At 46.2% G+C, this 27,613-nt stretch overlaps 1 protein-coding gene across 1 annotated transcript in view; it reads right to left on the bottom strand.

Moving 5' to 3' along the window:
- Positions 1 to 722: 722 nt before the first annotated feature.
- Positions 723 to 27,613, bottom strand: part of LOC311148521 (E3 ubiquitin-protein ligase SH3RF1-like) — a gene marked incomplete at its 5' end in the record, with an annotated part of 69,612 nt that continues 42,721 nt past the window's right edge. Inside the window, 10 exon segments of the mRNA XM_084185502.1 lie at positions 723 to 4,180; positions 4,340 to 4,722; positions 8,284 to 8,600; positions 8,763 to 9,043; positions 9,158 to 9,328; positions 10,192 to 10,319; positions 13,182 to 13,292; positions 19,174 to 19,482; positions 21,184 to 21,279; positions 25,193 to 25,468. Of these exon segments, the coding sequence (XP_084041628.1) occupies positions 4,012 to 4,180; positions 4,340 to 4,722; positions 8,284 to 8,600; positions 8,763 to 9,043; positions 9,158 to 9,328; positions 10,192 to 10,319; positions 13,182 to 13,292; positions 19,174 to 19,482; positions 21,184 to 21,279; positions 25,193 to 25,468 (2,241 nt within the window). The 3' untranslated portion in view covers positions 723 to 4,011.

Raw genomic sequence — 27,613 nt, 5'->3', positions numbered from 1 at the left:
ATATGTGTTATTTCATAGTTTAGATGTCTTCACTATTATTCTACAATGTAAATTTTTTTTACTAATAAAGAAAAACCCTTGAATGAGTAGGTGTGTCCAAACTTGAGACTGGTACTGTAGGGCTATACACAAAGACTCAGACAGACCAATTGGCGTTTTGCAAACATACTGTAGCCTGGGTTGCTGGGGAGAAAGGCAGAAGTGGGACCCTTCATATCGCGCCAATAGGGTTAACCCACTTGGTGGGAATTGTAACATGGCTCATATAGCGAGGACCGCTACACCACCCCCTCTGAACAGGAAGGCACGCCCCTGTGCTTTGACTAATCTCAGCCCCCCTCACAAGTCCCGGTCTGTGCGTTCCGATGGCCCAACGGCCGCCATCCTACTTCTGACATCAATGTAGTGAATGGAAGGAGAGGGAAGCGAACCCAGGTGTGAAAGGCAAACACCCTACGCATCACGCCAATAAGGTAAACCCACTTGGTGGGGATTGTAACATGTCTCATATAATGAGGATTGCTACAAAACATATACACAAAATCTTAAGCAGATCCTGCAGAGGGATGAGAATAGAGCCAGGAAGAGAGGTGACATGCTGTCATGTCTTCAGTCCCTCATGTCTGTGGTAATGTTTTCAGACAGCTCTACACTGGCAGGAAGAGAGCAGAAAACGCAAGGTCACACACACACAGAAATGAAGAGGACTAACAAAACCATGGAAACCATTAGCTTTTATTGTTAGTCATTTTTACAAAATGTGCTATTCCCTCTGATACTTAAGAATGTTTTGAGTGGATGCCAATTTCACCATGATCAGACTAACTATATAAAAATTACTATAACCCCCCCAAAATAATAGTCAGTCACCTTAGCATAACAATAATCTGTTTAGTTTAATAAAACAGACTTTAGTGCTACCTTGTGTTCCAACAAGGCATGAGATTACAGTAAAAACATGTTCACAGGAACACCGAAGCTAACTGCTTAGGTTGTTCTTGACAGTCAGAGAATGTAATGATTTGATCATTCAACTATAGATATGAAAATCAATATGACTAAAATGACTATGATACAGATGTAAGATCTTAATTTGATCACCTTGTTGCAGGAGAACTTTGCTGCAATGCAGGACATAAAAAATGTGCAGTGTATTTGAGGTTTGAAAAGTCCAATTACAAAAAATTTATCAGCCCCTACAAAAATGTCCACTAATTATAATCCACAAAACTGTCTCAAATGAAGATCCTACACCTGTATATACTGATGGTACAGTGGTTTTAAATGTATGAGGTGTGTGTATAATGTATTTTTTTTAAAGGCTCATCAGTAACAGAAAGCACTCCAAATGCAAAACCCAGTTCAGCATTAGAGGTGAGATGGAGATGGTGAACGCCAAGACAGTGGAACATTAGGTTAATTCTACATAGAAAAATTGAGAAGCAAACAGGTCTGAACAGTGTTTCGTACCACTTTATAGAGCCTCTACTCCCAACTCAAAAGTTATCATTTCAAAACCACATACACTACAACATATCCAGCAGTCACACACAGTGGTCCCCATTACGGTCTGACACAAACACCTACTTAAACATGCTTTGAATATATTCCCCTCAGGTCTGACACGAAATCTCCAAAATGCAGCACCATCTGGTATTTAAAATGTCCTCAGTCTTTAAATGTTTTAATTTGACCCTCCAACTCCCTTCACACTGGAGTCGATACCCAGTTGCTAAGCGCAAACTAAGAGAAAACCTCTTGTTGGGGTGGATTAGTGCCTACAGGTCCAAACGGTCATTTAGACACAGTGGCCTCAGCTGTTGATATTGCACAACAGCATCTGATAGAAGATGCTGTAGCAGGAGGAAAACCGAGGACACTAGCCTCTTGGTGTGCTATAGTGAAGGGAGCCCACAAACAATACAACAGCCACTTACTGTCTATCATTGACTAATATAATCCAATTTAGACTTTTCTCCACTGCCCAAAAATATGAGATTGGATCAAATCAAATGGTTCTTTGTGTGGTGCCTGATGTTTCTTAGTGCTGTCAATCTCATTACAATGACTGAAGGCCTATGGAGGAGGATGAGGGGGAGAAAGTGGGACTGGATTCTTTTGAAATCAAAAGTAGCTGAGAATAAGTAGGAGCCAGGGCTCTGTGAGGTTTCACATCCTTCAAACCCAATCAATCGCACCTCGCTCTCTCTTTTGTGCTTTGAAACAAACAGAAAACTGCTACCAAAACTAATCTAACCAGCCACACAAATCATATTCAAGTCTACAGAACACTTATCACACACATTGTATAGACACACTGTACAGCTAAACCCGACAAAACCCAATAATCAACGTTGTCCAAGTCATTGACTGGTATTAAAAAACCTCCACTCGCAACTTCAAGGAGAAATACACTAGCTTGTATTGGGGGAGTGATATCAATGATATGTTACATTAGGAAAACAGTCTGTGATTTATAAGTAAGCAGTGTTTTGTCTTGTAGCGACAAGACATGTTAGGAATTAATTAATCATTGAAATTAGAGTTGAGAGCCCGTGAAGGTCATACATAGATCAGGGCTGTCAGATGTCTTGCTGCATCTCCATGCTGTCGGAGGCACGGTCCAGAGCATCTGGTGTCAAATAGATCCATGTGAATAGAAATATCAATATATTATTCAAATGTAACTATCAAGAGTTGTATGATATGGTTACTGTATTGTATGTGATTGTGTCTTTTGTTCACTTGAGATCTTGAGCTCCAGTATATCCGATACGGTTAGTCTACTATTAGGGGAGTGGGGGAGCAGCTACGATGTTCAAAAAGTACACATAGAATAATATACAGTAAGTAACATTTGATTGCAACATCTATGGAGTGTTTCAGTTTTAACATATACAAAAAGGCAAGACCAAAACAAAATCCCTCTCCCAGTACCTAATAATGTAAATCAACAGCAGACGCTGGCTTTCCTAACGTTATGGGAACGTTTGGAAAACCTCACCAGGCATCAGATCATCAACGGTATAATAATTCCACCAAGATGTCTCTCTCGCTCGCCAATAAGGGGTCCTGGAGCCAGAGGAGAACCCATTTGGGACACAAAGGGGCCAAGGGATACAGAAGGAGGTTGTGCAAATTCCATTGTTGGAGAGAGGTCCAGGGCCAAATTGGATGTCAAATGAATAGATGGGTATTTGCAACCAGAGGGTATGGAGCTAATGCCATCCAGCTGATACCTTCCAGTCAATAGAAGAATAGGTTCAAGGGATGAGATTGGAATTGGGCCCACCTCTACCCCTTTTCTTGATACACTGCATGTGCTGATGATGATATCACTGATTCTCCTCCCATCTGCTGTATTCTTTACGTTTGCGCTCAACAGCCAATCAGTGGAGACACCATGCAGTATTAACATACAGCACGGCAGCCAATGAGAGACAAGCACAAAGTGATGTAGGAAACATGTCATAAGGCAGGTGCCAATTAAAACCCTAAACAACGAAAGGCCAAGCTAATATTTTCCAGAAAAAAACAACAAAATAAGTTACAATTTGTCATATTTCCATCTATTAACAGTTCATATTATTTGTTTTCTGACTCTCTGATCTTTGTTTCTTTATATACACTAAAGTGAGGAACAGTACAAGGCACACATTTAACGTTTTGAATTGTTACAGATATAAATAACTGACAAAAAGAAAATCAACATGAGTCGTGTGCGCTCCTCCAGCTCTGTCCACTGTGCTTTCAACTGAAAGTCATCTCCTCTTCCTCTGCAGCTCTGTTTCAACTATTTCATCATTCTTCTCCTTGGTGCTTTGAGGACCACTTTGAATGTTGTGTATGTATCCATCTCATCCTGTCCCTAGCAACTTGATCTGGTTGGCTCGCAGCTTGGCCCCAAAACAAGGCAACAACAAAGTTAGATGTGGTTCCATTGATGGTTAGTTCATGGTATGGTCAGGTCACGGTCGTTCTACTGTAGTCCAGTGTGAGTCAGACGGTCAGTCAGATGCTGTCTACGAAGCTGCCAGGGAACAGTCCGGTCCTGCCGTTCCTCTGGAGTGTTCCTTTGAACCAGCCGTCCTCCCTCTTCCTGTGGACAAACACTATGTCTCCCTCCTTGAGCTCCAGCTCTGCCTCACTCTGAGGGGGGTAGGACACCACCGCTCTGTACCTGGGGGGGATGATCAGAGAGGATACTATACTGACACACACTTAGCAGAAGCACAGGAGGTCAGAGACGCTACACACACCACACATCCAGCAGAATCACAACATCAGACAGACCTTTTTAATAATATGTCACTGTCCTACGATATAAGAAATACTGTACCTCTCGCATAGGATTGGCCGAGCGTCGTGCTGCTGTGAGATGAGGGAGGAGCATGCCTGGCGAGGGGGCGGGGCGATGGGGGCACAGCCATCCAGTGGGCTGCTCTTACGGTGTGTTAACTCTGGGGCTGAGGAAGAGGAGGATGAAGAGGAGGCAGTGGCTGCAGTAGACTCAGGCTCCACAGGGCAGGGGACTGCACGGCCATGGTTACCCACGACAACGCCAGCAGAGGAGAGGGAAGGGGTGGTGTCGGGGCCCATGGCCCCCTGGAAGACCTCCCCCGTAGCAGCCTGCTCTGCCTCCAGGGTGGGGGAGGAGGGGGGAGAGGGGCGAGACTTCTTCTTGTTAGACGACAACAGCTTCAGAAGACCTTTCTTTTCCCTCTGCAGAACGACAGAATGAAACAGAGGAAAAAAGTAAATCATGTTGCTACTACCATGCACTGATAACAGTGTAGGCTGGATATAGACTGTCTTACAGGAACTAATTGTGTGGACAGTAAAATCTGCATAAACATAATCCATTGTCTTGGTCATTAGGTTGTTGGCTGCCTTAGAGCTTAGGGCCTGATGAGATAATTTGCTCCAGACTAATCACTGTTGTGTAATGATGTCTTCAGGGCTGCAGCCAGCAGAGTTTCTCTCACTCTCTAACTCAATTCCCATGGCTCGCCCGTGAAACAGACGGAGCGCTGTGTGTGAATTTGTTGCTTAAGATAAACTGGAAGGTACCCTGTGTTCAACAAAAAACTGAGCGCCTGGTATTCAAAACAATCTGAGGTAAACAAGGGCGCCAGACACTCCGGGCAAATGTGAACTATTTCACCAATCCACTGTAGCCGTGTTGCACATCAGCCAAATATGCTAGGCATGATAGAAGAAGGTACAGTGAGGGAAAAAGTATTTGATCCCCTGCTGATTTTGTACGTTTGCCCACTGACAAAGACATGATCAGTCTATAATTTTAATGGTAGGTTTATTTGAACAGTGAGAGACAGAATAACAACAACAAAATCCAGAAAAACGCGTGTCAAAAATGTTATAAATTGATTAGCATTTTAATGAGGGAAATAAGTATTTGACCCCCTCTCAATCAGAAAGATTTCTGCTCCTAATCTCAGCTTGTTACCTGTATAAAAGACACCTGTCCACAGAAGCAATCAATCAATCAGATTCCAAACTCTCCACCATGGCCAAGACCAAAGAGCTCTCCAAGGATGTCAGGGACAAGATTGTAGACCTACACAAGGCTGGAATGTGCTACAAGACCATCGCCAAGCAGCTTGGTGAGAAGGTGACAACAGTTGGTGCGATTATTCGCAAATGGAAGAAACACAAAAGAACTGTCATCTCCCTCGGCCTGGGGCTCCATGCAAGATCTCACCTTGTGGAGTTGCAATGATCATGAGAACGGTGAGGAATCAGCCCAGAACTACACGGGAGGATCTTGTCAATGATCTCAAGGCAGCTGGGACCATAGAAAACAATTGGTTACACACTACGCCGTGAAGGACTGAAATCCTGCAGCGCCCGCAAGGTCCCCCTGCTCAAGAAAGCACATATACAGGCCCGTCTGAAGTTTGCCAATGAACATCTGAATGATTCAGAGGAGAACTGGGTGAAAGTGTTGTGGTCAGATGAGACCAAAATCGAGCTCTTTGGTATCAACTCAACTCGCTGTGTTTGGAGGAGGAATGTTGCCTATGACCCCAAGGACACCATCCCCACCGTCAAACATGGAGGTGGAAACATTATGCTTTGGGGTGTTTTTCTGCTAAGGGGACAGGACAACTTCACCGCATCAAAGGGACGATGGACGGGGCCATGTACCGTCAAATCTTGGGTGAGAACCTCCTTCCCTCAGCCAGGGCATTGAAAATGGGTCGTGGATGGGTATTCCAGCATGACAATGACCCAAAACACACGGCCAAGGCAACAAAGGAGTGGCTCAAGAAGAAGCACATTAAGGTCCTGGAGTGGCCTAGCCAGTCTCCAGACCTTAATCCCATAGAAAATCTGTGGAGGGAGCTGAAGGTTCGAGTTGCCAAACGTCAGCCTCGAAACCTTAATGACTTGGAGAAGATCTGCAAAGAGGAGTGGAACAAAATCCCTCCTGAGATGTGTGCAAACCTGGTGGCCAACTCAAGAAACGTCTGACCTCTGTGAGAGGTTTTGCCACCAAGTACTAAGTCATGTTTTGCAGAGGGGTCAAATACTTATTTCCCTCATTAAAATACAAATCAGTTTATAACATTTTTGACATGAGTTTTTCTGAATTTTTTTGTTGTTATTCTATCTCTCACTGTTCAAATAAACCTACCATTAAAATTATAGACTGATCATGTCTTTGTCAGTGGGCAAACGTACAAAATCAGCAGGGGATCAAATACTTTTTTCCCTCACTGTATATACAAATGTGAGAAATAGGTGAGAGATATGCTAACATTGCAGATAGCAATACTGATGGCTAAGGTGTGGGGATGTAACGATTCACCGATATGCATCGGTCCCCAGTTCAAATGTCTAAGATATGAAAAATGTATGCACTCACTAACTGTAAGTCGCTCTGGATAAGAGCGTCTGCTAAATGACTAAAATGTAAAAATGAGTGCATCGGTCCGCGGGAGCCCAAACCGTGAGTAGCTTCGCGCGCTGACCAAGAGGTAGGCCTATTCCTGATCTGGCACATCAGCAGTCAAATGTTTGTAAAATATTAGGGCGACCAACAGCCTATCGACCAAACAATCGACAAGTCGACTAAATGGGGTTGAAAGCGTTCAACAGGGAGGCTGGCTACAAAGCAGTTGGCTGGATGTCCTTTGGGTGGTGGACCATTCTTGATACACACAGGACACTGTTGAGCTTGACAAACCCAGCAGCGTTGCAGTTCTTGACACAAACCGGTGCTCCTGGCACTTACTACTATACCCCGGTCAAAGGCACTTCAATCTTTTGTCTTGACCATTCACCCTCTGAATGGCACACTTACATTTGGCACACATACATTTAAGAAATGGAACACTAGTCACTTTAATATATATCTTGCATTATTCATCTCATATGTATATACTGTATTCTATAATTTTCTACTGTATCTTAGTCCATGCCGCTCTGTCATTGCTCGTCCATATATGTATATATTCTTAATTCCATTCCTTACTTAGATTTGTGTGTATTGGGTATATGTTGTGAAATTGTTAGATTTTACTTGTTAGATATTACTGCACTGTCGGAGCTAGAAGCACAAGCATTTCGCTACACCCGCAATAACATCTGCTAAACACGTGTATGTGACAAATAACATTTGATTTGATACAAAATCCATGGATTTAACTAGTGACATCAATAAGAGATCATAGCTTTCACCTGGATTCCCCTGGTCAGTCTGTCATGGAAAGAGCAGGTGTTCTGAATGTTTTGTACACTCAGTGTATATAGTCATTTTTAGATATACACGGTAATGTTGATAATTTCATAACGAGTACAGCAATTACTTTTGTTACCCACATTGCATGGTCGAAGCGGGAGAAGAGAAGCTCACTCCATCAAAACTTCCATTCAACATATACATAATTGATGTATACACACAGAAGTCAGCGCAGACAGATCCAGCTCAGACAGATCCAGCTCAGACAGATCCAGCTCAGACAGATCCAGCTCAGACAGATCCAGCTCAGACAGATCCAGCTCAGACAGATCCAGCTCAGACAGATCCAGCTCATGAGCTCTATAAGCAGCAGATTGTAATTAAGAATGGACAATTAATGTGTTTAAGCAGCAAATGTTAGTGCATCGAATTGTATAACATCGAACCGAATCGCATCGTTTCAAACTTAAACCTATCGTTCCTGTATCGTATCGGAGCCCATACATCTAGATACATATCGAATCGTCCTGAAAGGGATAGATGCACATCCCTACTAGGGTGCTATCATGAACGCCCACCTTGCCATCCTTGTCCAGCCGACAGGCGAGGGAGGAGTTAGCTGATGTGGAGCTGCCGTTGCCGGGGGTGACAGGCATGGTGAGGACTGCCACTGGTCGCAGGGCATCGCCATCCAGGGACGTGGCACTGACGTTGGGCGGGGTGAGGGAGGTGGCGGCACATCCCAGTGCCACCCCAGCGCGAACACAGCCCTGGGCAGGGTTGGAGGAGGAGGAGGAGCAGGTCTGGGACTGACACACTGCCAGGTAGGCTACAGATGTCTGGGACTGGATGGGTGTCACAGCAGCCGTGGGCCGGTCCTGACTGTGGCATGCAGCTGGGGGCAGAGGAGGCACAGGGTTAGACCATACACACATACCATATACCCATTTCATCATTTCACAACCCATTTTTGATATTCACAAATCACATACATTATCCCACACTGGCTACATAGAATGTATCCTTGCACCCTTCCATTTCCCCCAGGGGATCCTACCTGTCCTGACAGCGTTGCGTGCCTGGTTAACAGTCATCTGGGACGTCATGTGCATGAGCACCTTGGCCTGTCCCGTTGCCACGTGAGCAGTAGTCACCATGGCAGCGGGGAAAGGGCTGGAGAGGGCGGGGCCCGGACAGATGGTGAGGGCCTTGTTGAAGTCAGGCCCTGGAACGACGGCCCCCAGAGGAGTGGAGGAGGGGCTGACGATGGTGACCCCTCGCCCAGCCTGGGTGCACAGAGCCAGGGGCAATTTGGGCTGGGTGCTGCCTGAAACCGTCCTAATGGGACAAACAGAGAGGAGAGGTTAGGGCTGGGAGCCTTATGGGAGCTGCATATGCAGAGATAATCAGTGTGTGAGTGTGTGTGTGCGCACGTATACTATAGTGACAGACCTGCTGACGGGGCTCATGTAATTGCCAGGGAACACTCCTATCTTGCCAGTGTGCATGGAGGTGCCTTTGAACCATCCATCCTGACAGCGCTCCAGCACCAGGAACATCTCTCCCTTCCTCAACTCCAACTCATCCTCCTTACGGGGGGTGTAGGGAAACAGGGCCACGTAACTAGAGGGGGAGGCGAGAGAGACGGGAAACATCAAACACATGCATGGTCACACACACGGGGACAGTCCAATTACCCTCAGGAGGAAATGACTCAATCAAAGATGTGTTGTGTATTTAGAACATCTTGTCTGTCACAAGCTAAATTGACCCCCCTTCCACAGTCTACAGAATGTTCATCAACATCTCCTCTCCCTCTCTGAAACCCTTACAGGATGACAGAGACGGACAGTCCCTTCTGGACTGGTCTTCCTACAGCACATTCAGAGAAAGCTGCACTATTCTCCTATAGAGGAATGCTATGGTTACGTTCTGGATGACACAGCTATGTGGGTCAGGGCTCCACTGAGGTGCTGTAAAGGGAGTGGGAAAGGCACGTCTCCAGGAACCTCACAGGGGAAGAGGCTTTAAAGAACCACTGCTGACAGACAGCATAGACACTTTCACTGGTGTCAGGGGAGGGGGAAATGAAGAAAAATGTCGAGACACACACAGACAGAAACACGCTTTGGGGAGGTGGGCCGTATCTAATTCCTATCAGGTGTCTGGAGTCTCAGAGGAGTAATGAAGTGAGGGGTCAGGGGTCAAAGGTGACAGGCAGGGTCTCTGATAGGACTCAAGAGACTCTGTCCCCCACAGGTGTTGCCCTTTCATCCGTCACTGGTGCTCTGGGTCAACCTCTGGTGCTCCACACTGACAGCTGAGGGGTTATTCAGAGGCTTGGAGAACTCCCAGAACCCACCCAGAAGGACCCATGCCCTAGCCATGTGTGGAACCTGCTGTTTCACTGCATGTTCTTTCTGGTTTAGTGTGCTTGTACTTAATACGTGGAAGAGTGTTACATGCATCTGTGTGTGTGTACTCACACTGTGGGTCTCTGTCGCCCACTCTGGTCGCTGGTGCCGTGGGAGGGTCTTTGACTGGCAGCCAATGAGGAGGCTGCTCCCACTGCTGAGGATTGTGGTGGAGGTGGTGGGGGAGGAGGAAGAGGATCCTGTCAATGAAAACAACAAACATCAACAACGACAGTCTGAAACAAAGATTAGACAGCATATTAGAACAGTTCACAGTAAGCTTGAATCGAATCTCACATACAAAATCATATTTATTTAGAACCGAAAGAAAGACCAGAACCACAAATAAACAATTCACTGCCTTAAGTGCAACATGACAGTGTTACGTTAATGCAATGACACATGAACCATACCCCTGGCCTTTTAACCAATGACTGACTAGGCGTTACATAATGAGAGAAACTGGTCAGTGAAAGAGGGATATCATTTACTCTCTGTTCAATGAGGGAGAGTATCGCTTGGCACAGAGGTTTGGTCTTGTCCCCAACTTCCCCCTAGAACTGGGAAGGAATCTCCAGCGTGCTTGTTTGTTTGTTGCTATAGAAACGACACTGGGGCCTGGTGAATCCATTGCTGTGTTTAATGAGGACCATATGAAAGTAAAAACATTTCTTTAAACGTTATATAGTTCAGCCCACAGGCCCGCTCTGAGCGGATTCCTCTGGGCTCTCTTGTCTTGTTCTGCCTCTTTAACGGGACAGAAACCAGACCAAAACAACTCCATTACACAATCATACACACAGACACGTTGGTGTACTGGGAAAGGGGTTTGTTTTCTACTAAACATGTACAGTGCCTTCAGAAAGTATTCATACCCATTGACTTATTCCACATTTTGTTGTGTTACAGCCTGAATTCAAAATATATTTTTTTCTCTCACCCACCTACACACAATATCCTACAATGACAAAGTGAAAACATGTTTTTAGAAATATTTGCCAATTTATTGAAAATGAAATACAGAACCATCTAATTGACATAATTATTCAGACCCCTTTCCTATGACACTCCAAATTGAGCTCATGTGCATCAAATTTCATTTGATCATCCTTGAGATGTTGTTACAACTTGATTGGAGTCCACCTGTGGCCAATTCAATTGTTTGGACATGATTTAGAAAGAAACACACCTGTCTATATAAGGTCCCACAGTTGACAGTGCATGTCAGAGCAGAAACCATACAATGAAGTCCAAGGAACTGTCTGTAGATCTCTGAGATATAATTGTGATGAGGCATATACCTGGGGAAGGGTATAACCATTTCTAGAGTGTTGAAAGTTTCCAAGAGCACAGTGCTCTCCATCACTGGGAAATTATGAAAATATGGAACTACCCAGACTCTGCCTAGAGCTGGCCGTCCGACCAAACTGAGCTACCGGGCAAGAAGGACCTTGTTCAGGGAGGTGACCAAGAACCCAATGACCACTGACAGAACTACAGAGTTCCTTGGCTGAGATGGGAGAACCTGCCAGAAGGACAACAGTCTCTACAGCACTTTACCAATCTGGGCTTTATGGGAGAGTTGCCAGATGGAAGCCACTCCTGAGAAAAAGGCACATGACAGCACACCTGGAATTTGCAAAAAAGGCACGTGAAAGATTCTGTGTTCTGATGAGACAAAAATTGAACTATTTGGCCTGAATGCAAAACGCTATGTCTGGAGAAAACCAGGCACAGCTCATCACCCGTCTAACACCATCCCTACCATGAATCATGGTGGTGGCAGCATCATGCTATGGGGATGTTTTTCAGCTGCAGTGACTGGTAAGAATAGAGGGAACAATGAACAGAGCCAAATACAGGCAAATCCTTGATGAGAACCTGCTTCAGAGTGCAAACGACCTTAGACTGGGGCGAAGATTTGTTCCAACAGGACAACGACCCCAAGCATACAGCCAAAGCAACGCTGGAATGGCTTCAGAACAAGAATGTGAAAGTCCTCGCCAAGCCAAAGCCCAGATTTGAATCCCATTGAAAATCTGTGGAAAGACTTGAAGAATGCGGTTCACCGCCACTTCCCATCTAACTTAACAGAGCTTGAGAAAATCTGCAAGGAAGAATGGGAGAAAATCCCCAAATCCAGATGTGCAAAGCTGATACAGACATACCCAAGACGACTCAATGCTGCAATCGCCGCCAAAGGTGATAAAGTATTGATTTGAGTGTGAATACTTATGTAAATTAGATAATTCTTTATTTCATTTTCAACAAATTTGCAAACATTTCTAAAAACATGTTTTCACTGTCATTATGGGGTATTGTGTGTAGATAGGTGAGATTTTTATTTATTTAATCCATTTTGAATTCAGGCTGTAACAAAATGTGGAATAAGTCAAGTGGTATGAATACTTTCTAAAGGCACTGTATCTGCAGAGCAAGATATGTGTCTCAGCTTGACATTAACAGGCCTGAGGAGCAGACAGACATAACTACCATGTAGCAATGGGGGAGGGAGGAGGGGGTGGCACAGCACTCAGAAGGGCCTACATGCTAGTGTATATGAGAGAGAGAGAGAGAGAGAGAGAGAGAGAGAGAGAGAGAGAGAGAGAGAGAGAGAGAGAGAGAGAGAGAGAGAGAGAGAGAGAGAGAGAGAGAGAGAGAGAGAGAGAGAGAGAGACAGAGAGAGACAGAGAGAGACAGAGAGAGACAGAGAGAGAGTGTGTGTTGGTGCGCTGCTGACGCTGGAGCGGAGATAATTAGATTGCCTGCAGGCCAGAGAAATCATCTGTACAGAAACATCATGTAGAGTTCCCCATTGAAGCAGAGAGCTCAACCTTTATGTACACATTCTCAGCAGTACCACATACCAACACAGCCACACACCCTTCCACACACTTAGCTGAACACGCCATGGCAGCAGATGCCCATATGCTACTGTATGCAGGTTCAGTTTTAAGAGGAACCTGATGTAAGTGAAGTGCCATGGGCTAATTTAAAATCTTTTAAAACCAGTATTAGAGGTCCAGTAGTGTAGTTGCAGTTGAAAAGAGAACTCCACCTACCACAGGGATGGATGCGTAGCTTGTCTCCGGGGGAAACGTGAAGACAGTTGCCGTAGTAACAGGACTGCTGGGGGGAGGGGTCACTATGAGTCCAGTTGTACAGATGTGTACCTGTTGAGGATGGACACAAAGTCAGACAACTTACTCAACCAATACCACCACTACTCCCCTACAATATAATAGCATTACACACACACACACACAACACAGAACTATGTGCTAGAACAACTATGGCATTTCAACGATAGTTGCAACCCTCCATCTGAGGAGACAGATGTCTTTGTCCATTTGTGCCAGTCTGTCTCCTCGCATCCAGTCTCACATGGGCAGAAGACTCATGTTTGAACTAACTAAGTTATTTCATCTCTAAACAGGGCTGGGGAGTAACAGATTACATGTAATCCGATTACAAAAAAACTGTACCCAGTTACGTTACCAGCACAAATATTGTAATCAGATTAGAGATACTTTTGAAAAACTAGATGATTACTTTTTCAATTCAGAAAGGATGTTTGCGAGAAAACAATACATTAATGACACCTTTCTGTTTTCTCAAGGACATTCAACTCATTCAACTCAGCATTGAAAAAAGGAGCAAGTTTTAAGTTTGTTCCACCTGAGCGAGTCCAACCACAAGTCAGAGACCACTATGATGACACACCAAATGCGTTTGATGGATCCTTTTTGTCTTCTTCTAATGCCTCTTAAGGGGAAAGTAATCCAAAATTAACAGAAAATAGTCAGATTATGTTACTGAGTTTGGGTAATCCAAAAGTTACATTACTGATTATAATTTTGGACAGGTAACTAGTAACTGGAATGCATTACATTCAGAAAGTAACCTACCCAACCCAGTTTCTAAAACATGTCACACATGGCCTTAAAATGTCACATTAAAATGGAAATGTCGCCTTCACAGCAGCGGTGGACCCAATTGGCTAAGTCAAGCTGTGCAGGTGTCCTGATGACACGCTTGGCTGGGTGAGGTCATATGACTGTCAAGAACAAGTTTTCATTGGCCGGGTGAAGACGGATGACTGCGGAGGCCCCTTGCTGAGAGAAAGTGAACCACAGTGATTCACGTGTTGTGTGACACCGACTCACAGGGCTGTTGGACACACAATGTCTTCTTGTAACCTTTCCTCCCCACCACGCCATGCATGACTGCCCCAGACAAAGCAGAGCAGCCTCAAGGTAAATCATTACAGAGGACCCATACCAAACTCAACCAACTGTACAATTCAGTAGCCACGAGTGTAGCAGGGGAAGGTGCAATCAGGCAAGATGGCCACGAAAAAATCTGAACTCATTGTGAGGGGCTGCAGTGGCTCGCGGGTCTGCGTACCCACATCCATACCCACACATGGAGTACTGTACTAGGCTATATCTGGGTTGTGCATTTAGCTATATGTGTATAAACCACATGGAACATATGTGAGTGTATGTGTACAGCACTGGCACATCAATTACAACGGAAATGACAGTGTTCCATTTTACAACATATTAAAGTGTAGCAGTTCTGTTTTTATACACTGCAGGCTCCTTTATATATCTAGTTAACAGTCTCTTCATTTCTCTTCCCTCTGACTGAAATAAAAGCAGTGGACAGAGGGCGTGTTCATTCCCATACACTCCCTCCCTCTGGCCCCCCAAGCTACTCCTGCTTCCCTTTGTTGTTCTTCTGTCTGCTTTGAAGGAGGAAGAGAAGAAGAGCGAGAGAAGCGAGGTGAGAGACTGAGCCACACAGATTCCACCTGGGGTCTCTCTCCATCTTCTTTGTATGGGTTTTTATTAAACATATTCATCTATAAATCAAACCCATCATGAGTTCTATCGCTCCTGTTTCAAAGAGCAGACTCACCTCCCAGGTGGGAATGGAGGTTTTATAATACTGAGCGTGCCTGGTTCATAATGAGGGCAGATAAAGCCAAGTCTGAAGAGTTGATGAGACATGATTCTCCCCTCCCCTCCCTGTGTGGCCAAGGCTTTAATGAGAGCTGGATCATCCCAAAATGAAAGGTATGTGGATGCACAAAAATACTCTGACAGTTCCTGTAGAATGCCAGCAGTTGGAGAAAGGATTTGTGAGGCTGCTGTTTCCCAGGAGAAGCTGTGGGTAAAGCATGTCAGTGTGTCTGAAATGTGTTGCAGCCCAGCGCCCAGGGGAGTGAGACAGCGAGAAGACACTCAATGGTACACTCTATTCTCCAACTCAAAATATAACCAAGAAGAGAATCACTCCTCCAAAATAAATGCCACATTTCTGACTGCTGCAACAGTCAGAAAGAGCCGGGGACTACGAGGGAGAGACCACTCTGAATGCTGTCAAACGACTGAGACGATAAAGCCATGTTGGTTTAATACGTAAACACATTTCAGAGAGAAAATACTCCTTTTGAAATACACTACATGACCAAAAGTATGTGGACACCTGCTCGTCGAACATCTAATTCAAAAATCATGGGCATTAATATGGAGTTGGTCCCCCCTTTGCAGCTATAACAGCCTCCACTCTTCTGGGAAGGCTTTCCACTAGATGTTAGAACATTGCTGAGGGGAATTGCTTCCATTCAGCCACAAGAGCATTAGTGAGGTTGGGCACTGATGTTGGGTGATTAGGCCTGGCTCGCAGTCGGCATTCCAATTCATCCCAAAGGTGTTTGATAGGGTTGAGGTCAGGGCTCTGTGCAGGCCAGTCAAGTTCTTCCACACCGATCTCGACAAACCATTTCTGGATGGACCTCGCTCTCTGCACGGGGCTGTTGCCACAAAGTTGGAAGCACAGAATCGTCTCGAATGTCATTGTATACTGTAGTGTTAAGATTTCCTTTCACCGGAACTAAGGGGCCTAGCCCAGACCATTATTCCTCCTCCACCAAACTTTACAGTTGGCACTATGCATTGGGGCAGGTAGCATTCTCCTGGCATCCGCCAAACCCAGATTTGTCCATCGACTGCCAGATGGTGAAGCGTGATTCATCACTCCAATGAACACTGCTCCAGAGTCCAATGGCGGCGAGCTTTAAACCACTCCAGCCGACGCTTGGTATTGCGCATGGTGATCTTAGGCTTGTGTGCGGCTGCTCGGCCATGGAAACCCATTTCATGAAGCTCCCGACGAACAGTTCTTGTGCTGACGTTGTTTCTAGAGGCAGTTTGGAACTCGGTAGTGAGTGTTGCAACCGAGGACAGACGATTTGTACACTCTACGCGCTTCAGCACTCGGCGGTCCCGTTCTGTGAACTTGTGTGGCCTATCATTTCTTGGCTGAACCGTTGTTGCTCCTAGACGTTTCCACTTACATTTGTACATTTTACATTTTAGTCATTTCACAACAACAGCACTTACAGTTGACCAGGGCAGCTCGAGCAGGGCAGACATTTGACAAACTGACTTGTTGGAAAGGTGGCATCCTATGACGGTGCCACATTGAAAGTCACTGAGCTCTTCAGTAAGGCCATTCTACTGCCAGTGTTTGTCTATGGAGATTGCATGGCTGTGTGCTCAATTTTATACACCTGTCAGCAATGGGTGTGGCTGAAATAGCCGAATCCACTAATATGAAGGGGTGTCCATATACTTTTGTATATATAGTGTACTTCAAACCAAAATAACACAAATGAAATTAAGTCAACATATGACCTTCATGTAAAGAAAGAGAGTGAATGCTCATTGGCAATGTTAGTATAAAAGTCCCTACTCTGTATACCAGGCTGGCTGTGGTGAGGCTGTTGTAGTCTCAATGCTCCTCTACGCTGTTCTCTTATCAACTGGAGAGAAAATGAAAAAAGCTAAGCAACCTACTGAAGGTTCTGTCAGCCCCCCGTCAGTCACAGAACGCTTCAGCCTGCCTGAGACGCTAACTAATCATCTGTCTGTCTCTGTCTGTCAATGTTATAGTCTATGTGTCTGTCTGCCTGCTAAACTGTCCATCTGTCTGCCTGCTAAACTGTCTGTCTGCCTGTCTGTCAAGCCCCCCCCCCTCCTCTCTCTAAAGAGCCTGACAACCACAGAGCAGCTGTGAGTGGTTGCCATTCCGAGGTTGCTGTGGAAACCTCGGGGGCTAAGCAGGAGTCTTTTTTGCGGGCGAGTGGAGACACGCAGCCGTAATTTCAAACACTTGGACGGAGCCTTGGCCTGTTCGGAATGACGGGGGAGAAGTGTGGATAATTGGACGGAGCCTTGGCCTGTTCGGAATGACGGGGGAGAAGTGTGGATAATTGGACGGAGCCTTGGCCTGTTCGGAATGACGGGGGAGAAGTGTGGATAATTGGACGGAGCCTTGGCCTGTTCGGAATGACGGGGGAGAAGTGTGGATAATTGGACGGAGCCTTGGCCTGTTCGGAATGACGGGGGAGAAGTGTGGATAATTGGACGGAGCCTTGGCTTGTTCGGAATGACGGGGGAGAAGTGTGGATAATTGGACGGAGCCTTGGCCTGTTCGGAATGACGGGGGAGAAGTGTGGATAATTGGACGGAGCCTTGGCCTGTTCGGAATGACGGGGGAGAAGTGTGGATAATTGGACGGAGCCTTGGCCTGTTCGGAATGACGGGGGAGAAGTGTGGATAATTGGACGGAGCCTTGGCCTGTTCGGAATGACGGGGGAGAAGTGTGGATAATTGGACGGAGCCTTGGCCTGTTCGGAATGACGGGGGAGAAGTGTGGATAATTGGACGGAGCCTTGGCCTGTTCGGAATGACGGGGGAGAAGTGTGGATAATTGGACGGAGCCTTGGCTTGTTCGGAATGACGGGGGAGAAGTGTGGATAATTGGACGGAGCCTTGGCCTGTTCGGAATGACGGGGGAGAAGTGTGGATAATTGGACGGAGCCTTGGCCTGTTCGGAATGACGGGGGAGAAGTGTGGATAATTGGACGGAGCCTTGGCCTGTTCGGAATGACGGGGGAGAAGTGTGGATAATTGGACGGAGCCTTGGCCTGTTCGGAATGACGGGGGAGAAGTGTGGATAATTGGACGGAGCCTTGGCCTGTTCGGAATGACGGGGGAGAAGTGTGGATAATTGGACGGAGCCTTGGCTTGTTCGGAATGACGGGGGAGAAGTGTGGATAATTGGACGGAGCCTTGGCCTGTTCGGAATGACGGGGGAGAAGTGTGGATAATTGGACGGAGCCTTGGCCTGTTCGGAATGACGGGGGAGAAGTGTGGATAATTGGACGGAGCCTTGGCCTGTTCGGAATGACGGGGGAGAAGTGTGGATAATTGGACGGAGCCTTGGCCTGTTCGGAATGACAGGGGAGAAGTGTGGATAATTGGACGGAGCCTTGGCCTGTTCGGAATGACAGGGGAGAAGTGTGGATAATTGGACAGAGCGCCCTGGCCTGTTCGGAATGACGGGGGAGAAGTGTGGATAATTGCTGACATAAGGAGAGTGGGAGCCTATCACAGAAAAAAACATCTGATGAAAACAAGAGCGTGGAATCTGCTTGTTGCTTTGTGCTTGTTGCATGAGCGTCTCCAGTGCACATTGTTTCCCTCTGTTCCTCACTCATTAACAAGCCCAGATGGACAGTGTGGAGCCGACATGGACAGGAGGAGGCAGGACACACACTGACAGAGAGGAGTACAGCCACATCCAAGTCCATCATCACCATGAAATCAATGGCAGTGATTATACACTTGTCCATAGTACAGACTCCCAGCCATAGACAGATGAGCTGCTATGCTGGCCAACATGCTGGTTTTTACAATTCGGGTTTAAGGGGGTTATGCTCAGAACAAATTTCTGCAGTAAATTGTGGAGGAATTAATTACTAGGGACAATAGACTTTGGGATCTGGGTCAATTAAGTCCATTCATCATATATACAAGAGTGCTTCAGACATACTGTTTTCTCCATTTAGTGGCTGCCTCATTGAATACAAGGCCCCTAACCAAACAGTACAAAGACACTGGAGAAGAGGGAACGCAGCAGCTCCCTCTTCTTACCCCCTCCCCTCCCTCTCTCTCGCTCTCTCCCCCCCTCCTATCTCACCTGTGAGGGTGCACTGCAGGACAGTCCTCCGCTGATCTCGCCGATGCGTGCGGCTGCCGTGGGGTTGGAGGAGCTGATGAGGACCGGCCCACTGATCTCCATGGAGTGTCTCTGGGGGGGCGGGGCCAGACAGGGCTTGTGGGACATGGTGAGGGAGGTGAACGAGTGGCGCTTCTTACTGTTCTTCTTCTCCCCGGCCCGGTGGGGGCCACCGTTACTCTGGGGGCCCGACGAGGCCCCCTCGCCAGAGTCCCCACTGGAGTCCCCAGGCTTGTCTAACTCAATCAGCAGACGGGCTGCAGAGTTAAACTACAGGAGGAGAGAGGGAACAGGGGGAGAGAATGGATATAGGGAAGGGAAGGCGGGAAAAGGAGAGGGGAGGGGAGGACATGGGAGGGGAGGAAAGAAGGATGTGGTGGGGTAGATAGGAGAGAGTTGGTAATATGATAATGAAAGCTGTCACTCTTCATAATGAAACTAGTTGTAGAAAAAACCACCCTGTGCCGTTATCTGATGGGAGAAAGCAGTGTGCTGAGAACGCTGCCAGTGCCAGGGGGTTGAGAGAGGACCTTGGGCTCAGGGGGAGTGTAGGGTTTTCAGGCAGCCAGCGAGCAGAGGAGACCGTAGGCTTTCACAGCCTCTTTCATGTGAGGCAGGAATCAAAGGGGGAACACTAAACAGGGTTTAGCTAATCACAGGGAGGACGAGGGAGCACTCCACGACACAGATAGCCCAGAGCTGCTCTTCCTCTCCTTAGGACATCAAAGCAGATAATTTTCACACCAATCCTGAGGAGAAGCAGTGCTAAGCTGGGTTCACCAAGTGGTCCCATGTACACACTTAGCACTAGATCAGATATACAGCCAAGTATATACCGGGTGGTTCGAGCCCTGAATGCTGATTGGCTGACAGCCGCGGTATATTTGTGTTATATGGCCAACATACCATGAGGGTTGTGTCCAGGCACTCCACGCTGCGTCGTGCTTAAGAACAGCCCTTAGCTGTGGCCATATACCACACCCCCTCGGGCCTTATTGCTTAAATATAGAACGGTTATCAGTATAGAATCACTGCACAGAACTCCCAATCCATAATCAAGTGTGGATACGCAAGACCTAGATTTGAGTTTGTCCTCCATGACAGTGCCAGAATTGTTCATATTTTCTTTTAAAAAGCTGTTTACTGTGTGATATATGCTGAATGTACAGTACTCATCATTTGCATATTTGTGTAACCTGTGCGAGATCCGGAGTGAAAAATGTCTTACTTGGAGGAAAATATAGTATTTCTCTGCTGTGTGAAAACAGCCCCCGTCGGGATATTAGACTAATCTAAAATCTGTCACATGAATAGAGCCATAAAAAATGTAAATAAATCTTGTTTTTCTCCTCTGCTTCTAAGAACGTCACTTTCGATGTCAGAGTCAAACATTACCTTCACAAAAGCATTCACACGGAAAATGTCTTTCCTTCTTTATTTTGCTCTTGCCACTCCTGAGCTTCTCTCTACCATGTGCCTCCATTAAGCGAGAGACGCTGTTCTAAAAGGCTTTCATAGTGCCCACTGGTTACTTCTACATGTTACTTCTATATTCTCCGGTTATGTTTCAGGTCTATTACACAGGTAAGGTTCATCATCCCAGCAGACAGTTATTTTATAGGACAGTGAATTACCTCAGGATGTCAAACTAAGGATTGCTAAGGCTTTTTAGAGGAAACGATAGATGCATTTAAGGGCCACAAAGGAATTGGAATAGCTTCTCCTGAGAAGGTGCTCAATCACCAGTAAATCTACTGGCATGTTTAGTGCTTTGGTGAAATATATTTTGACCGTTTTCAGGGGCGAAGCAACAGGGGAGAGCAGAGAGAGCACTAATGTGCACATTTTGCAAGATGTCTAACAAAGCAAAAAAACACAATCAGCATTTTCCAACCTCTTCCTGAGGTGAAATGCTTCACTGGACATATCAGGGACGCTCCAGTTTACACTCGGAGGAACATTTTCGCTTACCTCAACATATGATATGGGGAAGATTCCAATTTTATCCCCCAGCATTCCCTCTGCCCAGTTTTCATCTACTCTGCGAATCACAGTCAGAATATCATCCTAGAAGAGAAAAGATAGAGCTTGTTACTGGGCAGACTGTCATTAAAGCTAGCTAGAAACAATCACCCAGGATAGAAGAATTATGGGGCAGAGAGAGAGAGAGAGAGAGAGAGGCAGAGAGAGAGAGAGAGAGAGGCAGAGAGAGAGAGAGAGAGAGAGAGAGAGAGAGAGAGAGGCAGAGAGAGAGAGAGAGAGAGCAGAGAGAGAGAGAGAGAGAGAGAGAGAGGCAGAGAGAGAGAGAGAGAGAGAGAGGCAGAGAGAGAGAGAGAGAGAGAGGCAGAGAGAGAGAGAGGCAGAGAGAGAGAGAGAGGCAGAGAGAGAGAGAGGCAGAGAGAGAGAGAGAGAGGCAGAGAGAGAGGCAGAGGCAGAGAGAGAGAGAGGCAGAGAGAGAGAGAGGCAGAGAGAGAGAGAGGCAGAGAGAGAGAGAGGCAGAGAGAGAGAGAGAGAGAGAGAGAGAGAGAGAGAGAGAGAGAGAGAGAGAGAGAGAGAGAGAGAGAGAGGAGAGGCAGAGAGAGAGAGAGAGGCAGAGAGAGAGAGAGAGAGAGAGAGAGGCAGAGAGAGAGAGAGAGGCAGAGAGAGAGAGAGAGGCAGAGAGAGAGAGAGAGGCAGAGAGAGAGAGAGAGAGAGGCAGAGAGAGAGAGGCAGAGAGAGAGGCAGAGGCAGAGAGAGAGAGGCAGAGAGAGAGAGAGGCAGAGAGAGAGAGAGAGAGGCAGAGAGAGAGAGAGAGAGGCAGAGAGAGAGAGAGAGGCAGAGAGAGAGAGAGAGAGCAGAGAGAGAGAGAGAGAGGCAGAGAGAGAGAGGCAGAGAGCGAGAGAGGCAGAGAGAGAGAGAGGCAGAGAGAGAGAGAGGCGAGAGGCAGAGAGCGAGAGAGAGAGAGAGAGAGAGAGGCAGAGAGAGAGAGAGAGAGAGGCAGAGAGAGAGAGAGAGAGGGGCAGAGAGAGAGAGAGAGGCAGAGAGAGAGAGGCAGAGAGAGAGAGAGAGAGAGCGAGAGAGGCAGAGAGAGCGAGAGAGGCAGAGAGAGAGAGAGAGGCAGAGAGAGAGAGAGAGGCAGAGAGAGAGAGACCATGTTTTATTAAAAACTAAAGGAAGTCCCCACATCAAGGCTAGACTACATTATAAGAGCAATAAACTGGATTCTGTTTAGAAAGGAACAAGACAAGCACTTTCCTTTGTTTCAGATTTTGCTCATAAGACATAATGACGTAAATGTAAATGTAAAAAACAGCAGACGACAGAGATAGAAAGTAATGACCCATTGGGTAGATTTGAATAGATCCAGGAAGTAATTTAGCAACAGGGGTTGGAACTGGTTCAGGGAAATCTGAAAATAACGAAATTATTCGAGGGACAGAATCAGAACAGGGAACGAAAGTGATCTATACTGTTCCGGAACATAACTTTTATTTTAAATGCACAGAAATCGCAGCAAAGCTCTATTCATTTTAGCGTCTATGCATAGGTTACTGTAGTCTACTGACGATGTTACAACTTTGATTTAGAAATGTTTAATTAGAGAAGAATTGATTAACTTTTTCAATGCTAGTTAAGGATCCTATAATGTAGTCTAATTCAGATAATGTGTGTCATAACAAGATGCCCAGTGCTTCAAGTCAAGCTGCCTCCTCCACCCTCTCTCCCCACCCGCAAAATTTCAGTCGCATCTCACGACCTACATTTGTCTGTCCATAGTGACTGGCAGCACAGTGCGTGTGTTTGTCTTTCATTATGATTAAACCATGCAAAATACAATTTGCTCTTAACGACTTTCCTATAATAATGAAATAGCTTCCATAGTGAGTTGCTCTATCCGCACTGATTGGTGAAGTAATTTAATGTCGAGCTAAATGTAAAGAAATCAATTTCAGAGGTTTAAAAAGGAACAGAAAGGAACGATATAAACTAGTAGTTTTTTGGGGTTCGAACCGTTTTTTTTTTGCTGGTCGGAACAGTAGAACGGAACTAAAAAAAATGATGGTTCTGTTCAGAACGACACCATTGGATTTTTGGGGGGTTCCAACCCATTTAGCAATGGTACAGTAGGTACAGTGTGAGAGTGGATAACTGGTCCTCTACACTAAGAGGAAAAATGTATTGCATCAGCAGGACACGTCTGCAAAGACCAACAGGAACTCACTCAGAGGTGTGGTCAGGGTTAAGCCACAGAGATTTTACAATCAACAGTTGTTGGAGCTGTTAGACGCTCCAAACTCAGGAAAATGACAGCTTAGAAAAAAACAGTACAGGTTGTAATTAAAACTCTTGCTACTATGTCCTATGTGGTAAGTCTAGTGTTGTCGCGATACCAAAATGTTACTAACGATACCATACCAGGACAAGTATCGCGATACCGAGTAGTATCACGATACCAAGTAGTATCACGATACCAAGTAGTATCACGATACCACGGGGGGAATATTCTACGTTATGCACATGTGCTACACAACAAATCTGTCACTGATATTCACACTTCTACACAATACAACACATATTGAATTTAACTTCACACTGTTCATTGTATAACACAGAATGGCTAATTTGCCCATATTTGCAAAGGTCTACCTGTGATTTGGCTGGAGGAATGGAAGGAATAGACTTGCATAATGATCTGCATGTCATTGTGGCAGTAAGGGGAAAAAACACTGCATGAAACCTTCTACTCTTCAGTTAACACAGACACACACTCTCCCTTCCCTCACACTCTCCTTCCCTCTCTCTCATAAGCACACACACCACTCTCTCCCCCACAAACATACACACACTGCTCCCAACTTTTAAAAAAACTTTAGGCACCAAACAGAATGTAAGGAGCACCAGAAAAACAGATGTTTTATATAACAGATGTTTTATATAGTTATGCCTACCTTTGAATAAACATCTCATGAGTGGTTGTAGCCTCTGTAGCTCAATTGGTAGAGTATGGCGATTGTAACGCCAGGGTAGTGGGTTCGATCCCCGGGACCACCCATACGTAAACATTTATGCACACATGACTGTAAGTCGCTTTGGATAAAAGCGTCTGCTAAATGGCATATTATTATTATTATTATTATTATGAGTGGCAGAACCTTTTCCTTTCTTCCTGTGCCGATCACATTTGCCTGGACCTACTGTAAAGTTACCAGGTTGTTAGCTAGCTAGGTAACATGACTGAACATTTCAAACCAATAATTAGCGGGCCAGGATTAGTTTAAAACATCCCGCGACATGGTTTGTGAAATTATATCAAATGTGCGTGAAATCGCGCAGGAAGAAAAAAAGCTAGCTCCGGTTATATGAGTCAATTTTATTTCAAACCATTTGAGTTAGAGACTAGACATTTGCTATGCTGTTGCAAAGCGGTTTTTCTTCTCTGACACTGCTGCGTGACAGCGAACTTGCAAAGCCTATAATCAGACTGGCCTGTGCTCTTGGGTTTATCAGGCATGAAATTATATACAATATATCAACTTTGCTCCCTGTGTGCTGCTCCAATGTAGCAAATGTAACAACAGAAGACTGATCAGGGTCTCCATCCCCACTCACCATCAAGGCTATATTATATATTAAAAAGTGCTGGAGGAATAGATGTGCAGGAAGAGCAGACTGAGAAGCAGGTGAGTGAGGGCTGGTAGGGGATGCGGCTGGCTGATCACAGCTGCCATAAGTGATATGCGCATGAAAGTGAAGTGGACATTATTGGACCGGTGCATACAAGAGACTAATTGCTGTTGCTTCAAAAATTCAACTGACTTTATAAACATTTTATAACAGGCGCCAGTGGGTTCTTTAGATCGGTAGGGCCGAAAAAGTTGGTAGGATCATATGAAACGGTATTACGGTATTCTAAAATGTTGGTATCATGATGTTTTGGTACCATGATATTACAGTGGTATCGGTATACCGTGCAACACTAGTAAAGTTGTCTAGAACTCACCTTAGTGAAGGGCAGGCAGTCCTTGTCTGCCTCCTTGTCTTTCAGCTCAAAGTCGTAGAGGGCCTTGCACTGTGGCGGGGGCTGCGGCAACGGCTTGATGATCTGGACAAAGTTGGTGGGGAAGAAGCCGTGGACTCCGCCAATCTCCCCGTGGTACCAATTCTCATCCACTTGGCGTCGCAGGATGATGATGTCACCCTTACTGAACTTGAGGTCCCCAGGTTCCTTGCCATCATAGTTGTACAGGGCCTTGGCACAGGCCAGCTGGGGTACACCCTGGAGAGGGAGAGGGAGGGAGAGAAGGAGAGATGGAGAGAGTTCAGGCTAGATCCAAAATATCAGGACTGATGGAGCACCACTCCAGAAGCACATACATTTTTCAAAACCCAGAGAAGTGTAACTTTGAAGATCGGAGCCACTAGGGACAAGAGCACAGTGAGGGGTAGTAGTGATGTTCACTCACACTCACCACACATGAGGGAATCAGGAATAAACCACCCAATAAACCAACCTGACTTGGGCAGAGGAACACTTTCAGACAGACCCCAACACCCTCACTCACCGCTAGCATGTCATCACTCCCTCAGTGAATCATCGGCTTCCTCCAGTCACCACTCTCACTGACATTCACTCTGTTTCTCTCTAACCGAGAAAGAGACTCAAACCAAGTACCTAAAAGAAGCTCAGCCCAAAACAGACACCAGTTACTATGGAAACCAAAGGAAGATAAAAGTGTGTAGGCCTACTTGTTATGGGAGCAGGAAGAAAGAAGAAGCAATAAAGAGACACGAAAACTGCATTCCCAAAACAAGGAGTAAACAAAAGCTGCATCTGTCTGAGTGTGTGTGTGTGTGTGTGTGTGTGTGTGTGTGTGTGTGTGTGTGTGTGTGTGTGTATATGTGTGTGTGTGACACTGAATGTGTCTTGTTGGGGCCCCTTTAAGTGAGAAAGTCTGTAGTACAGGATCAGAGTGAGAGTGTGATGAGCTTGGGTGTCTCTGTGGCTGGCTGGCTGTGTATGTGTAATGCAGCAGTCTAAATGCCTTGGGCCTAGCCCAGTTCTCTTACACAGGAAGGCTTGGTGGTCTCGACCTGCTAGTCTGGAGCCCTGAAAGGACCATTCAGGGGTGACAACACAGAGAGGGGACCAGGGGGATCAATGAGCCCTATTCAGGATGGCTGTCCAAGAGGAGGGCACCCGTCCAAAAATCCTCTACCCCCCCCTCCTATCCCTCCCTGTACTCTGTTAGAGGCCTTTAGAAGTGCTCAGAATCACAATCATTACCAACAGTGTCTGGATCTGAACACTGACAGGAAAGAAACTAGGCATTAAGGAGAGAACGGGAGAAAGATACAGTCTAAGGTAAAGAGAAATAGGGAAAGAAAAATGGGCGACAGAAAAAGAGAGACCTGAGAGAGAGAGAGCTGAGAGAGAGAGAGCTGAGAGAGAGAGAGCTGAGAGAGAGAGAGATCTGAGAGAGAGAGGTGAAAGTGGAGTTTGGAGCAGGCAGGCGCTGTGGTCTTGTTAAAGGCTAATGAAGTGTTTAGCGGCTGAGACGAGAACGAGAGTACAGAACACAGAGCTGTGATACTGAGCCAGGGTGACATTACCCCGCTGCACACAATCACACAGCCCTGCTTGGACCTGGGCCCCGCCTTGCCAGGACCTCACAGCCAATCACACGCTGCACAGGATGGTCAGGGCTAAGGAGGGGGGAGGGGGAGCGAGAAGAGAGGGGGGAGGGGGAGCGAGAAGAGAGGGGGGCAGGCTGCACGCTGCTGCTCTAGAACTGGGCCTCCTTTGAGGGGAAAGCAAGCCTTTGAGTCAGGGAGGTTTGTGATCTAAATACACATTAATGCCATTTGTTTAAAAATAACAAAACAGGTTGTGCAGAAGAGGGTCGAGGAGATCCAAACAAAGGACAAACTGATATAAAAATGTGTACATTCCGACTATTCGCCTCATTTTCATGACATGGCTGTTCGTTAGCCAAATTTAAGGCCGCTACACACTTCATGCAAGCGCAGTGACTGAGCGTCGCTTTCTACGTAGTTCTATGTACCTTTGTTTGGCTAAAATTTTGGAATGGACCGTATAGGACGCTCGGTTTGCGTAGGGCCCTTTAAACTCAACAATGGTCAGTACTCTAGACACTACATAACAACTACAGTCAGTGTATTGAGTATTGCCTTTAATCTCCTCAAACCCAGTGCTCTGCAGTCCAGCAGTGCTTTCCACAAACACAGTCACAGACTCTCTCCCTCTGTCGACACCCCTCTTTTGGCCTCACACAAGAGGGGCTGTCAGCAGATTTCCATTTCCCTGTTTCACCCAGTTTGAGAGATCGAGAGATAGCGTAGAGTCGGGGTGGTGGGGGGGGGGGGGGGGGGGGGGGGGTTGAAGAGAGGGAGGGGGCTTCTG

The sequence above is a fragment of the Coregonus lavaretus genome (genome assembly GCF_964263955.1).
Source record: "Coregonus lavaretus genome assembly, chromosome: 21".
Classification (NCBI taxonomy): Eukaryota; Metazoa; Chordata; class Actinopteri; order Salmoniformes; family Salmonidae; genus Coregonus; species Coregonus lavaretus.
This window is presented reverse-complemented; position numbering and strand designations above follow the sequence as displayed.